Below are 14,151 nucleotides of genomic sequence, written 5' to 3'. Positions count from 1 at the left end.
ACTTTTGTCATGACAAATATGAATTTTGTCTACAAAAATGAATTTTGTCTACACAAATGAATTTTGTCATCACAAAATTGAAGTTCTCACAAAACAAGTCTGTAGCACATAGTTTTGTAAGACAAAAATGATTTTGTTATGACAGAATTGAATTTTGTACAAAACCACAAGAGTCCCATTCGGCGCCCCGTAAGTATGTCAACATAGTCAGAAACCCTTAATTCAGTGGTTGTCAATTGTTGCTGTCTGTCACGTAACTATATGTTTGTGTGTCACATGTCAGACATTCGATTTTTTCTTGTTTCGGTAATTTACCATTCTTTCATGTCAGGGTCTTATTGCATATATATATCCGACAGCAATGTATAAGTATTGTAAATTGTTGTTGGTCGTACAGTGATGTGAAGTGACTAACAACCATACTGGTAATTTGATGGGTATTTAGTAATTGCTTGCCTTACAATCATACCACTTCTCCTTATTTTTCTTCATCCACTATATTTAAGAAAAAGTGCTACTTAAAAAAAAAACCACAACATTTTATGCTTCAATACCATACACGAGAACACATTCATAAATCTTATACTGGAATATGTTTTGAATTTGTACAGGTGTAATATTTAAGAGACTTGGACATAATTAAATAATCTATTTTGCACTTATATTTCTGTTTCGAACGCGGGTGGGAGTACTAGGTTATGTTGGCTGTCACTTCAAATTTAAATCTGCCGATACATCTGAATACCGTGCAATTAAATCGGTAACTAAATCACGTACCTGGCAGGTACAAGATGTTACAAGAAATAAGTTGTTCCGTTTATCAGATAACGTGTTAGAAAAAGACGTCTTACTAAACAAACTACAACCTTAAAAATTAAAAGAAAATATCATTTTTTATAGCAAACAAAAGTTCCCAATGATGTAAGACAGTTTACTCATCACATATTGTTGTGGTAAACGAGTTTTGCCGAGAAAAATGAGGAATACATAAAGGACATACAGCATTGGGTTCAAGAAAGGCTCTCTAAAAGAAGCATCGAAAAACGTTAAATTCCAGTTATTCAAAACAAACATTGTAACATTTACAAAAGCTTAAGACCATTTGACATGAAGAAAAATAAATGCTGGATTACATGTAATTGACAGCTAGACATGAATTAAAAAAAAATAAAAGGTCACCATATCGTCATCATAATTTTGTAAATTGAATTAAAACCAAATTATCCTCATAAAGATTGAACAGTTTAGTACGTTCAATTGGTAGAAAAACACACATGAAAAAATGTAAACATTCTGAAATGTTTTTTCCCCTTATTTTTTCAATATTAAGCCTTTATCCTTTTATTTAACGTGTATACATATTCAACCCCTCGACACTTTGCATTATTTTATTATCTTTCTAACAGGTTACACTTCACTATATATCTGTTATGGAGAAAATAGATATAGGAAGATGTGGTGTGAGTGCCAATGAGACAACTCTCCATCCAAATAACAATTTAAAAAAAGGGTAAACCTTTTTAGCTCAATGTACGGCCTTCAACACGGAGCCTTGGCTCTCACCGAACAATCAGCTATAAAGGGCCCCAAAATTACTAGTGTAAAATCATTCAAATGGGAAAACCAACGGTCAAGTCTATATAATAAAACACGAGATACGAGAAACACGTATGAATTACATATACAAATGACAACTACTGAACGGAAAATCAATTAGGAAAGTCCATAATCACATGGCAAAATCAAATAACAAAATGCATCAAAAACGAGTGGACAAGAACTGTCATATTCCTGACTTGGTACAGGTATTTTCAAATGTAGAAAATGGTGGATTAAACCTGGTTCTATAGCGCTAACCATCCCACTTTAATAACAGTCTCATCAAATTCCGTTATAAAGAACAGACACTAGAAAGTATACTAAAGTGTTCTCAAATCTTTGTTAGCGAAGCGTGGGTACACAATCTCGGTATCAAACAGACTGCACAGCATACACAAATTACATGTACATGCGAAATAAGCAAAAATAAACTATGCCCGTAAAAAATCCCTGCAGATTCGAAAACAATACACATTATGTAAGCTATAATATCTCTTTTTCTTTGTGGACACTTAAATGGTTTTCCTCATAAATCGGCAAATTTTTGCTATACCATTATAAATATAAGGAATTGCATATTTTAATTAAGTTTACAATTTCTTGATATTAATATGTTCCTTAATTCTGACACGATACATGTGCATAAGCGGAAACGTTAACTCAGTGGCATATACATATGTAAAACTAAGAAATAGCGTAGTTATACAGGGTTGAGTTCAATATCGTAGCAGCTACGTAGTGCTACGATTGAACATGTAGCTATAGACTAGTTGTTGAAAGCAGCTACGTCGCCGCTACGTAGCTGCTACGATATTAAACCCAACCCAGATATCATTATTCACATCGTCGCTATGAATTACATGAAGCTGTTAACAGTATTGGTACATGTACAGAGTGCATGAAACTAGTCTAATAGAAATAAATCATATCTGCACAGCATGAAATGTTTAGATAATGTTAAAAAAGTTTGACTGCGCTAATGGAACAATAAAGTGTTGAAATAAAGAAGATAGATCGACAAAAACTACAGACAGACAAATGCATAGTTGGGAAGAACTTACAACATGTCGAATTCTCTCTGCTCAATGACATATTAAAACTACACTTACTGTAAAATGGCGAATTTTTGCAGGGTTTAAATTTTGCGATTTTAATATCCAAACCAGTTTTAGAAATTTGATATTTGTGCATTTTTTTTCATTCCTATTAATAAGAGTCAACAATGTTTTTTTTGCATTTTCAAATGTGATCATGAATTAGCTAATCATTTCAAACACGTGTTTTACTGGACATGTGAGGAGTATAGCTAGTGTCCGTTTGATTTTACATGCGCTTTTGTTTAGCCTTGGCGGGCTCTCCCTTTTTTTTTTTTTTTTAAATTGTATTGCATAAACTATGGCCACTATGGCCACTATATGAACAATATTATATCATCACACATCAAGTAATTGCTGTTTAAATATCTGACAAACAAGCAGCATTTTAAATACAAAATGTATGACATCTTAATGTGAATTCCTTGTGGTATATATATTTTTATTTACCTTTGCATAAGATTGAAATACTGAACGAGCCCCTATTAAATAGTTTATCAAAATCTAGATTATTGCAGAAACAATCTACATCTTGGTGTATGTTACAATGTAGGTACATCGAATCGGGCTAACGCCCTCGTGAACAAATGTGTTTTTTATTGTCTTAAATTGAAGTTATTCCTCGACTTAATAATACAGTGTACTAGAACACACCCACGACATCACGGGTCCGTGACTGAATAAAATACATACGCCTTATTGTAGCATGAGTGTTGGCAAATTAAGTGTTGTTGATGGCATAGTTTTCCCTGCTTTCAAAATCTTAAAGAACTTTTAAACCCGTCATGGTTTTCTTAAGTACTTAAGTACTACAACCGGGAACTAGATGTGACATACGATATTTGAATCGGTATCAGCCTCGATCCGAAATTTGTTATTTATTGTAATAATTAATCATTTTGTAAATCGAAGGGCATGGAATGGTGAAGTTTTGAATAGGCACCACTCCGTCTGTTCTATATGAGTTATTATATAAATCTGAATTCTTTGAATCGGCGTTAGTTTTAACGACATGGCAACGATTAATTGGACCTCGTTTTTTATTAGTAAATATATGATATATATGTTAACGTTAGAAAGGTATTTCAAATATCATTTTGCATAGGCGAATGTACCAATAGTACCCTCACACACACACAAAGTAAAACGATGTCATATAAATCTTTGAAAGGTCGATTTCTCATTAGTGATAAAAAAATATTTCATTGCGTTTAATTAAGCATGCACGACCTTCATATATTCGAACTTACAGCCGACCTTTTCTTCGTCTGCCCTGGCCGGTTTTGATTAACTTTCGTTCGGTGTATCATGCATGCGTGCTATGTACGGGGCGCCGAATGGGACTCTTGTGGTTTTGTACAAAATTCAATTCTGTCATAACAAAATCATTTTTGTCTTACAAAACTATGTGCTACAGACTTGTTTTGTGAGAACTTCAATTTTGTGATGACAAAATTCATTTGTGTAGACAAAATTCATTTTTGTAGACAAAATTCATATTTGTCATGACAAAAGTCAATTTTGTCTTAAAGGTATGCAAATATAAACATATTTGCATACAAAATTGACTTTTGTTACCTGATATGGAAATTAAATCACAAAAGTCAATTGTGTACGGTAAGATTCAATTTTGTGAGACAAAATTGACTTTTGTGAAACAAAATTAATTTTTGTGAGACAAAATTGACTTTTGTGAGACAAAATTGACTTTTGTGAGACAAAATTGACTTTTGTGAGACAAAATTGACTTTTGTGAGACAAAATTGACTTTTGTGAGACAAAATTGACTTTTGTGAGACAAAATTCAATTTTACAAAATTCAATTTTGTCATTTTTGTTGAGACAAAATTCAATTTTGTCATTTTTGTTGAGACAAAATTCAATTTTGTCATTTTTGTTGAGACAAAATTCAATTTTGTCATTTTTGTTGAGACAAAATTCAATTTTGTCATTTTTGTTGAGACAAAAGTCAATTTTGTTAATTTTGTTGAGACAAAAGTCAATTTTGTTGAGACAAAAGTCAATTTTGTCAATTTTGTTGAGACAAAAGTCAATTTTGTCAATTTTGTTGAGACAAAAGTCAATTTTGTCAATTTTGTTGAGACAAAAGTCAATTTTGTGACGACAAAATTCATTTTTGTGATGACAAAATTCAATTTTGTAACAACAAAATTGACTTTTATGAGACAAAATTGACTTTCGTGAGACAAAATTGACTTTCGTGAGACAAAAATCAATTTTGTCAATTTTGTTGAGACAAAATTCAATTTTGTCAATTTTGTTGAGACAAAATTCAATTTTGTTAATTTTGTTCAGACAAAACTCAATTTTGTCAATTTTGTTGAGACAAAATTCAGTTTTGTCAATTTTGTTGAGACAAAATTCAATTTTGTTAATTTTGTTGAGACAAAATTCAATTTTGTCAATTTTGTTGAGACAAAAGTCAATTTTGTCAATTTTGTTGAGACAAAAGTCAATTTTGTGTAACAAAAGTCAATTTTGTGTAACAAAAGTAATTTTTGTGTAACAAAAGACAATTTTGTGTAACAAAAGTCAATTTTGTGTAACAAAAGTCAATTTTGTGTAACAAAAGTCAATTTTGTGTAACAAAAGTCGATTTTGTATGCAAATTAGTTCACAGAAACCAAACGAAACTAATTTAAATACAAAATTGACTTTTGTCGCTCAATTTTCAAATTAGGTAACAAAAGTCAAGTCTGTGTAACAAAAATGAATTTTGTCATGACAAAAGTGACTTTTGTCCGCTGATAGATAATTTTGTATGACAAAATTTCAAATTTGTAGTATGATACAAATTTTGTTAAACTGAACTCATTTTTGTTGAACAAAAGTCACTTTTGTCCGTACAAAATTGAATTTTGAGTACAAAACCACAAGAGTCCCATTCGGCGCCCCGTACTATGACTATCTTTCTCTCTCGTTTAATATTTTGCGAACAAATGTTTTACTATGAATTGTTTAACCGTTGACTGAAACATATTTTCAAAGAATATATTGTTGCCTCAACTTCCACAAGTCTACCTACAAATAGATCAGCTGATAAGACATCAAACAGATTACCCAAACAAACAGACAGTGTATAGTTTTTATAAATGTTGAAAGAACACAAGATATATACAAGCATTTTGAACATTAGATGGTAGTGGGTGTTTAGTGTAAATATACAGTTGCATTCTTTGAATCGGCGTTAGTTTTAACGACATGGCAACGATTAATTGGACCTCGTTTTTTTATTAGTAAATATATGACATATGTTAACGTTAGAAAGATGTTTCGAATATCATTTTGCATAGGAGAATGGACCAATAGTCCCCCCTCCACACACACAAAGTAAAACGACGTCATTTAAATCTTTGAAAGGTCGAATGCTCATTAGGGAAAACAAATATTTCATTGCGTTTAATTAAGCATGGCTGCATGGCCTTCATATATTCGAACTTACAGCCGACCTTTTCTTCGTCTGCCCTGGTCGGTTTTGATTAAATTTCGTTCGGCAAGCTATGACTATCTTTCTCTCTCGTTTAATATTTTGCGAACAAATGTTTTACTATGAATTGTTTAACCGTTGACTGAAACATATTTTCAAAGAATATATATACTGTTGCCTCAACTTCCACAAGTCTACCTACAAATAGATCAACTGACAAGACATCAAACAGATTACCCAAACAAACAGACAGTGTGTAGTTTTTATAAATGTTGAAAGAACACAAGATATATACAAGCATTGTGAACATTAGATGGTAGTGGGTGTTTAGTGTAAAGACATAAAACAGCTGTTAAGTGCTTTAATTGACCGAAATTTGCCAAAAATATCATTGCTTCTCAAAGACGAACTAAATAGATATGATTGTGATGAGAAAAATCAAGTACATATATTACATATTTACGTCCCATTATTTAGAACGGGGTTTGCGATGGATTTATATAAGACAACATGCTCAGTTCAACGTTGTGAGTGTTGCACACTAAACATTGGCATACTATCAACCTATATTTATTTTTATTTTGTCTGTTGTCTACTATTTGGTCGGTTTGTTGTCCCCATTCCCATTCTCACTTTTATTATTTTGAAAATATGCCTTTAATTTAAACTGCAATATGACAACATTAATCTAAAATTTACATCAAAATTCAAAATAAAAGTCCCCTCATGTCCGGTGTGAGCAAACTGTCAAAAAGGGTTTATTTCATGACAAGGAATAGCGGTAAGTAACATGCGGACCATTGTAGATAACAGGCGAAACGAAAAGAACACACTTTCTAAACTTTTTTTTAATTTTTTGATTATGACAAATATCAAACCGCTAGTCGTTGCATGAAATCTTCGTTCTTTTTTGACAGATGATTTAAACAAATAATATTATAATAAGTTAATAATGTGAAAGAACAGAATATGTTGACTTGCATTCCAAGTACCTCAGTAAAGTTCTCAAATAATGTGTTCTTATTAATATACGCACTTGTTTTTTTATATAGAATTGACACACTTGATATTTGAGTTTTAGCATTCTCTTTTTATACGTTAACTAAAACAATTAGTTTTATCGCGAAAAGAGTAAATAATAGTAAACAAGATCGATCATTATGTCTATAAGTTCCTTTACTTATCTGAACATCAAAACTATCATGTCTTCAAAGTTTTTAACACTCCACACAATAATAAAGTCAACTGTTTAAATCATTCTATCTGTTATCAATGAAATTTACTTGGTCAAGCGAAAATCCCAAGGAAACATTTTCTTAGAGGCAAGGTGTCCGGTGTGAGCAAACTGTCAAAAAGGGTTTATTTCATGACAAGGAATAGCGGTAAGTAACATGCGGACCATTGTAGATAACAGGCGAAACGAAAAGAACACACTTTCTAAACTTTTTTTTAATTTTTTGATTATGACAAATATCAAACCGCTAGTCGTTGCATGAAATCTTCGTTCTTTTTTGACAGATGATTTAAACAAATAATATTATAATAAGTTAATAATGTGAAAGAACAGAATATGTTGACTTGCATTCCAAGTACCTCAGTAAAGTTCTCAAATAATGTGTTCTTATTAATATACGCACTTGTTTTTTTATATAGAATTGACACACTTGATATTTGAGTTTTAGCATTCTCTTTTTATACGTTAACTAAAACAATTAGTTTTATCGCGAAAAGAGTAAATAATAGTAAACAAGATCGATCATTATGTCTATAAGTTCCTTTACTTATCTGAACATCAAAACTATCATGTCTTCAAAGTTTTTAACACTCCACACAATAATAAAGTCAACTGTTTAAATCATTCTATCTGTTATCAATGAAATTTACTTGGTCAAGCGAAAATCCCAAGGAAACATTTTCTTAGAGGCAAGGTGTTCAAAGTCTTTGATAAAATTCTGCGTAATTTAGCATTCATGCCCAATTACTGCCCGTAAATTGTCAGATTGATGCTAAATACATCAGTCAACACCTTAGTTTAATGACTCGTGTAAACTATTTGGCAAACTTTTAGTAGATTTTTCTATCCAAAAAACTACATCTATTTAGCTTTGACAGTTGTTGCATTTGTGATGGTAAACTGTTCCTGGTTCTGTTGTTATACTTGTCAATCTGATGACAATTACTGCCTGTCTGCTCTGAGATTATGGATTGCCTTGAGTGCAGTCACGGTCTACGTTTGCTATATGCATACATTTGAATTTCTTCGTCAAATCGCTAATTGAAAGTTGAAATAGCTAAGAATTAAGAAGAATTAATACAATAAATAGATTCTTTCAAATGTGAAAAAATCTACATTCTGTAAAAGAAGTAGGGATATAAATCCGTATACGTTGTTTCAATGTAGATACAGTGAACACAATATGTAGTTTAACATATTTGGTAATGAAAGACCTGTTTACTCTTCCTCAGCACCTGTGACGACCCCAGTTTTTACTGGACTTCGTTGCTAAGACTATAAGCTTTTGTGTAGTGTTTTGAAGCAACTTGTCGTTATTCCGTCGTATCTTTTAATTACAATGATTGTTATCAAACTTGATTTTGTATATGTTCCTTCGAGTTTTAATGAACTTTCCAAGTGTTGTATCAGTTCTTGCGGTAACAATCATGAAACTATTCTTCAAATATTTTTTATAATCTATTATATATTAACGATAATGCCAGAAATTTTCAATTTTCGCGCTTTTTTTACGCTAGAAAAAGAGGGGAAATATACCATAGGCACATTCAAACTCAAAATACGAAATAAAACTTTACAATAGAAATAAAAGAATGTGGTAAATTTGTAAGAGTGCCAAAGATACAACTTTCCACCCAATTCACAATGTGTAAACAGTAAACAGTTATAGGTCAAGTTCCTTGGTTGAAACAGACAAATGCAAACAGACAAACAACAGTACACAAAACACAACATAGAAGAATAATCAACTGAAAAATTAGTAACACAAACCACACCAAAAACTGGGGGCGATCGAGGTTGCTTTTGAGAGATAAACAGATTCTGCTTCACACGTTGCACCCGTTTAAATGCTCTAATAGTACCAGCAAACGTAGTTATATGTTTTTTAGAAGCAGTGATGTAGTAGTTATAGCAAGTTATGATAGCAACAATAAATTATTGTCGTAATGGTATAAAAAGAAGTTCTAAAAACAAATGTATAACATTAGATTGTCGGTCAATTAAACACACTATAAAAATCGACGTAGTTGTTAGAGTTATATATGTTTTGGCTGCTGTCAGGCTTTGCAAAAAACGAAAATGTCAATAACACTTGTCTTCTTCTATCTGTGCACCGTAATTGGAGGGAACTGTATCTATATCTGAGAGGAATGTCTAGTTTTATAACAGAGAGTTATGAAGTCCTATAGATCTATAGCATTTATTTGTTTATATTTCTATTCTACATCTGAAACTATTTAAAGCTGCCATTATCTTTAACACTTTATAATTATGTTAATAACCTTTTAAATTAAGACGATGCATTTTTAAATAGAATGCTTTAATCAAAGTCCTTTAATTGTTTTCCTTTGCATTACTGTTTTAACATATCAGTATGCAGCACAATTAACAGTATTTGTGAATCGCAATTATTTTGTAATTAACACCAAAAAAGCCTGTTATAAAAATATGTTTATTTGTCTTATCTCTATCTCTCAATTAAGGACTCTGCATGATTACGTGTCATGCAATTCGAGCTCGCGCCTTGACTTCCCGGGTTTTTGCAACTTATTCAATTAACTTGAATATAACTGACGTACACTTACGACACATGCTACCAAAAGAATCAATATAGTCTTGGGCCGTTAGTTTTCTCGTCTGAAATATTTTATACAATGTTTTGTCATTTCGGTGTTTACTAAAGCTGACTATGCGGCATCGGTTATGCTCATTGTTGATGGTCGTAAGTTGACCTATAATTGTTAATTTCTGTTTCATTTGGTCTCTTGTGGAGACTGGTCTCATTGACAATTATACCACAGCTTATATTAGTACTGTAAGAATGTGTGTGATGAATAAGCAGTAGTTTATTTTATAACATGCATTTCCATATCATCTACAATTATACAGTGCTGACATTGCTATTTTTCAGACTTGGCATGACAGGCGGTTGCAGTGGTCAACAGACAAAATCCCGTATATTACTGTCAATGACAGCTCAATTTGGACACCAGATATAGCCTTCTTAAATGCGTAAGTCACATGAATTAAATTAGTTTTGTTTTGTTTGTTAGTTTATTTTAAAAGTATTTTTCATTCTATATCCCATGCGGAAAAAAAGTGGGGAGGGAGGGGATGGGCAAGAATTGATTCGGAGTTGATTTTGTCAATTACTCGACCATTTTTAGTATTTTATTTGAATTAAAAAAAACCTTACATTGTATATATTTGGCAAAATTCAAATGGTTTTGTTTCCAATCATTTCACAATCGTTTTTGTTAATCCTAAAAAATATTTTCTAACATAATAAATATCAATGAAAAGAGTGAAAAATGATATTGAAGTTTTGTATTAAAATACTCTTTTTAACGTCTTGCCGAACTTCTGTACACAATTTACTATAATATATAACATTGTAATTACAAGACTATATGATTTTCAATGATTACAATTCCTTTGAAATCTAACTTGTTGTCTTCATGTCACATTAACTATTAGGTACACTTTTTTTGTTAGCATTGATGTGTTATCTTTTATTAAAGAAGACAAGAGACACTAAAGTTAATTTGTATTTTACTTTTCAATTTAACCGCCCGTCTTTATCTTTCTGAATCAATCACATATGTTCATAATTTTATTTCAGAAATATGATTTGTTGCTTCAAACTTGGTTTTAAAATCGAGGTGTCATAACCACTCGGGCTCGGCCATTGTTAACCGTCTTCGTTAGCACTCGATACATTACACAATAAGACAGTTTTCATATCTTGTTTATTGTTCACCATATGATATTATATTTTCATTTGTTTATTTTTTCAGATTGGAATCTCCAAGAGTAATCATCCGACCACGTTTCGTCGTGATCGAAAGAACTGGAAATGTTTTCCAAAATCATAGACTAAGAATAGTAACAGCATGTAAAAATAAAAACAACACATGCGCAGTACAAATAGGGTCAAACTTCTTCACAGATTCTGAACTGCTAATAACCGATTCACAATGTAGTATCCACGAAGAACTGCTGTCGTCTGTCATAAATATTGAACTTAAAAATATGACAGCAAATATGAGTATCATTGAACATACTAATAATTTATTTCACGTAGATCAAATGTATTTTCCAAAGTTTACAGAATCAACTTTTTCCATAGTTACATGTGAAATTACTTTGGATAGGGACGATATGTTTCAAATGGAAAATTCCCGCCAAAAACAAGAGAAGCTAGAAGAAGAAGAAGACAAAACTAATAGTGCAGAACAAACCATTCAGCGTTTAGGCCTACTTATAATAGGAATTTGTTTACTTTTTGTATCATGATCGAATAGGCTCAAACATCCAATAAGAAGTTGATCCATTTTTTTAAAAATATTGTCACATATAGTGTTTTGTCTGCAAAATACCTTGCATGAATTTTGTTTCTGATCTCTAACCAATTTGTATTGATTTGGTTTTCCAGAATTTTTTTTTCATTCGAGCGTGACTGATTGGTTTTGCGTATTGGATTATTCACGCTGGTATCATTGATAAAATTGTATCGCTCCTCGCGGTGATAGCTGTGTCGCTCCTCGAAGTGAAGATTTTGGTGATAGTTTTAAGAATCAAATATCATTTTGGTGCCTTAAATACAGTCATGAAGTATTATCGTATTTGCCTTCAATATAGACACGTGGTAAGTTAGATAAGGGGTGCCTTGCATAGGGTCACGTGGTAATTTCATACAAACACTTGCTCAAATAAGGTTATGTTTTATCGACTACGATTTTCATTCTTCGATTGTGAAAAGTTCATCGTCACAATCTTGATTTTCATATAATTAGCCACCAATACAACAATGTTTTTACGAATCCTAGGGGATTTTTAAATAAACCGTCAGTTTTCTCGTTTGAACTGTTTTACAAATGTCATTTTAGGTTATCTGTTTATGCGGTATGAGTTTTTCTCATTGTTGTAGGTCGTATACCGACCTATAGTTGTTAAATTTTATGTCATTTTGTTTCTGGAAGAGAGTTGTCTATTTGCCATTTTTACCACATCTCTATTTTATATATTAGATTACATTCGGTAATCATGAATTCCAAGAAAAAAAAAAAAAAAACAAAAAAAAAACGTTTCACAAAAATACAAGAATAAAATATCAGAACGACATTTATCTTTAAATACATGTACATGTTACTTTTAAGCGTAGTGCAGTAGGAATATTGTATTATGTAGAAAGGAAATTAAAAAAAGAGAAGACACAAAGCTAGACGAATATCGTACACCAATACATGAATGTAGCATGATGTGTTGTTTCTCAATGGCTTTAGGATTTTATAGGTTTTGTTGAATTTGTTTCGCTTTGATGACTTACAATGTATAACCAACATCACGCTTTATTCACACATACAATTATATCAGAATGTTGTATATAATATTACCATTATACATGTAGATAACCTTAACAAATCATAATATAATGTACTTTTGTAATGTTGAGAGATGAGTGAATGATACGAAATATTTAAAATAATGTATATTGTCTGAATGGTTTTGATGATATAAAGTATAGAACGTTTAGTGTGTTTGTCGTTTGTTTCCCTACAGTATATTGTATACGTATGATATAGTTTTATGTAAAAATGCAACTTTAGCCATATAGTGTGTATTTGTTTGATTATAAGGGAAAACTCTTTCCTTAGCGTGAACTTCAGCTTAATAGAAGTATAGAATGAAACGCTGATTATTAGAGAATGATTATGGTTGTAATGGTAATCGTTCAATATATTACTTTTATTCTATATGATATATGCCAAGATAGACAACTGCGATTGTCTTACGTATAAAACTCATCTTATCTGATAGCCAAAATGTAGAGTTTAATTGATAATGATATTGTTATGTCATTTGTGTGGCTTTTAATTCCTCATGTTGTGATCTCATTTATATTGTTCAAGTACCCACGAGTATCTCACCTGTGAAGGTTTTATTTTTCGGCATTTTAAGGTAGTACTAGCTTCTTCTTCTTCTTCTTCTTCTTCTTCTTCTTCTTCGGGAGTCCACCCTTATTACTACTAGCATACTACCGAACATTGTAAAGAAGAATCAAATATTGAACTGTCGGTCTGTCACACTGGTGACTGTAAAATGTCAAAATATGTCTTTTCATCCTAATAATTGGTAAATACTGTGTAAATGATACAAGTACTAAATGCTATTGTTTAACTCGTTAATTGTCATCTGCAAATTAATTTCTTTATGTGCTGATAGAGAATATAATATTAACTATGTGTACAAACGCACCAATATTATCGAGTACACTATATTAAAACTCAAAAGAAAGAAAAAATACTTAAAAAGCCAATGAAAAGAAATAAAAACCTATAGAAGACAGACAATATCACCCCCTCCCAAAATAATAATATTAAAAAAAATTCAACAACCAAAAAACAACAACCAAAAAACAAGTAACTATCATAAATCTTGGTGGTAAACTCCAATGCATCGTAATGGTAAGCAGTTCTGATCCATTTATGGCGTGTTCAAAATCATATCAAAATATAGAATGTAATGATAGTATTACCCTGGCATACATTCCACTGATTGTCAATGCAAGGAATTTTGTGTAAGATTTGTTTACAGTCATACAATTACCCACGTTAAAGATCACCCGATCAAATTGCAGGGTCGGGTTGCGAGTACAATCTAGCTAGTCATGTAGTTTCTTGTATATGATTGCTAAAAAAAATTAGATAAAAAAATTAAACTACTCTTAAACTGCGACAAATCAGAAACAGACCATAACAACTATGCCGTTTAAA

The 14,151-nt window shown here is 31.5% G+C and overlaps 1 protein-coding gene across 1 annotated transcript in view; it reads left to right on the top strand.

The window, feature by feature from the left end:
• The window catches only part of LOC134691085 (acetylcholine receptor subunit beta-like 1), a 38,415-nt gene extending 25,140 nt beyond the window's left edge, over positions 1 to 13,275 (top strand). Inside the window, exons 3-4 of the mRNA XM_063551298.1 lie at positions 10,287 to 10,387; positions 11,173 to 13,275. Of these exons, the coding sequence (XP_063407368.1) occupies positions 10,287 to 10,387; positions 11,173 to 11,671 (600 nt within the window). The 3' untranslated portion in view covers positions 11,672 to 13,275. The remainder of the gene's footprint in view (positions 1 to 10,286; positions 10,388 to 11,172) is intronic.
• Positions 13,276 to 14,151: the final 876 nt, after the last annotated feature.

The sequence above is a fragment of the Mytilus trossulus genome, chromosome 11 (assembly GCF_036588685.1).
Source record: "Mytilus trossulus isolate FHL-02 chromosome 11, PNRI_Mtr1.1.1.hap1, whole genome shotgun sequence".
In the NCBI taxonomy this organism is placed as follows: Eukaryota; Metazoa; Mollusca; class Bivalvia; order Mytilida; family Mytilidae; genus Mytilus; species Mytilus trossulus.
This window is presented reverse-complemented; position numbering and strand designations above follow the sequence as displayed.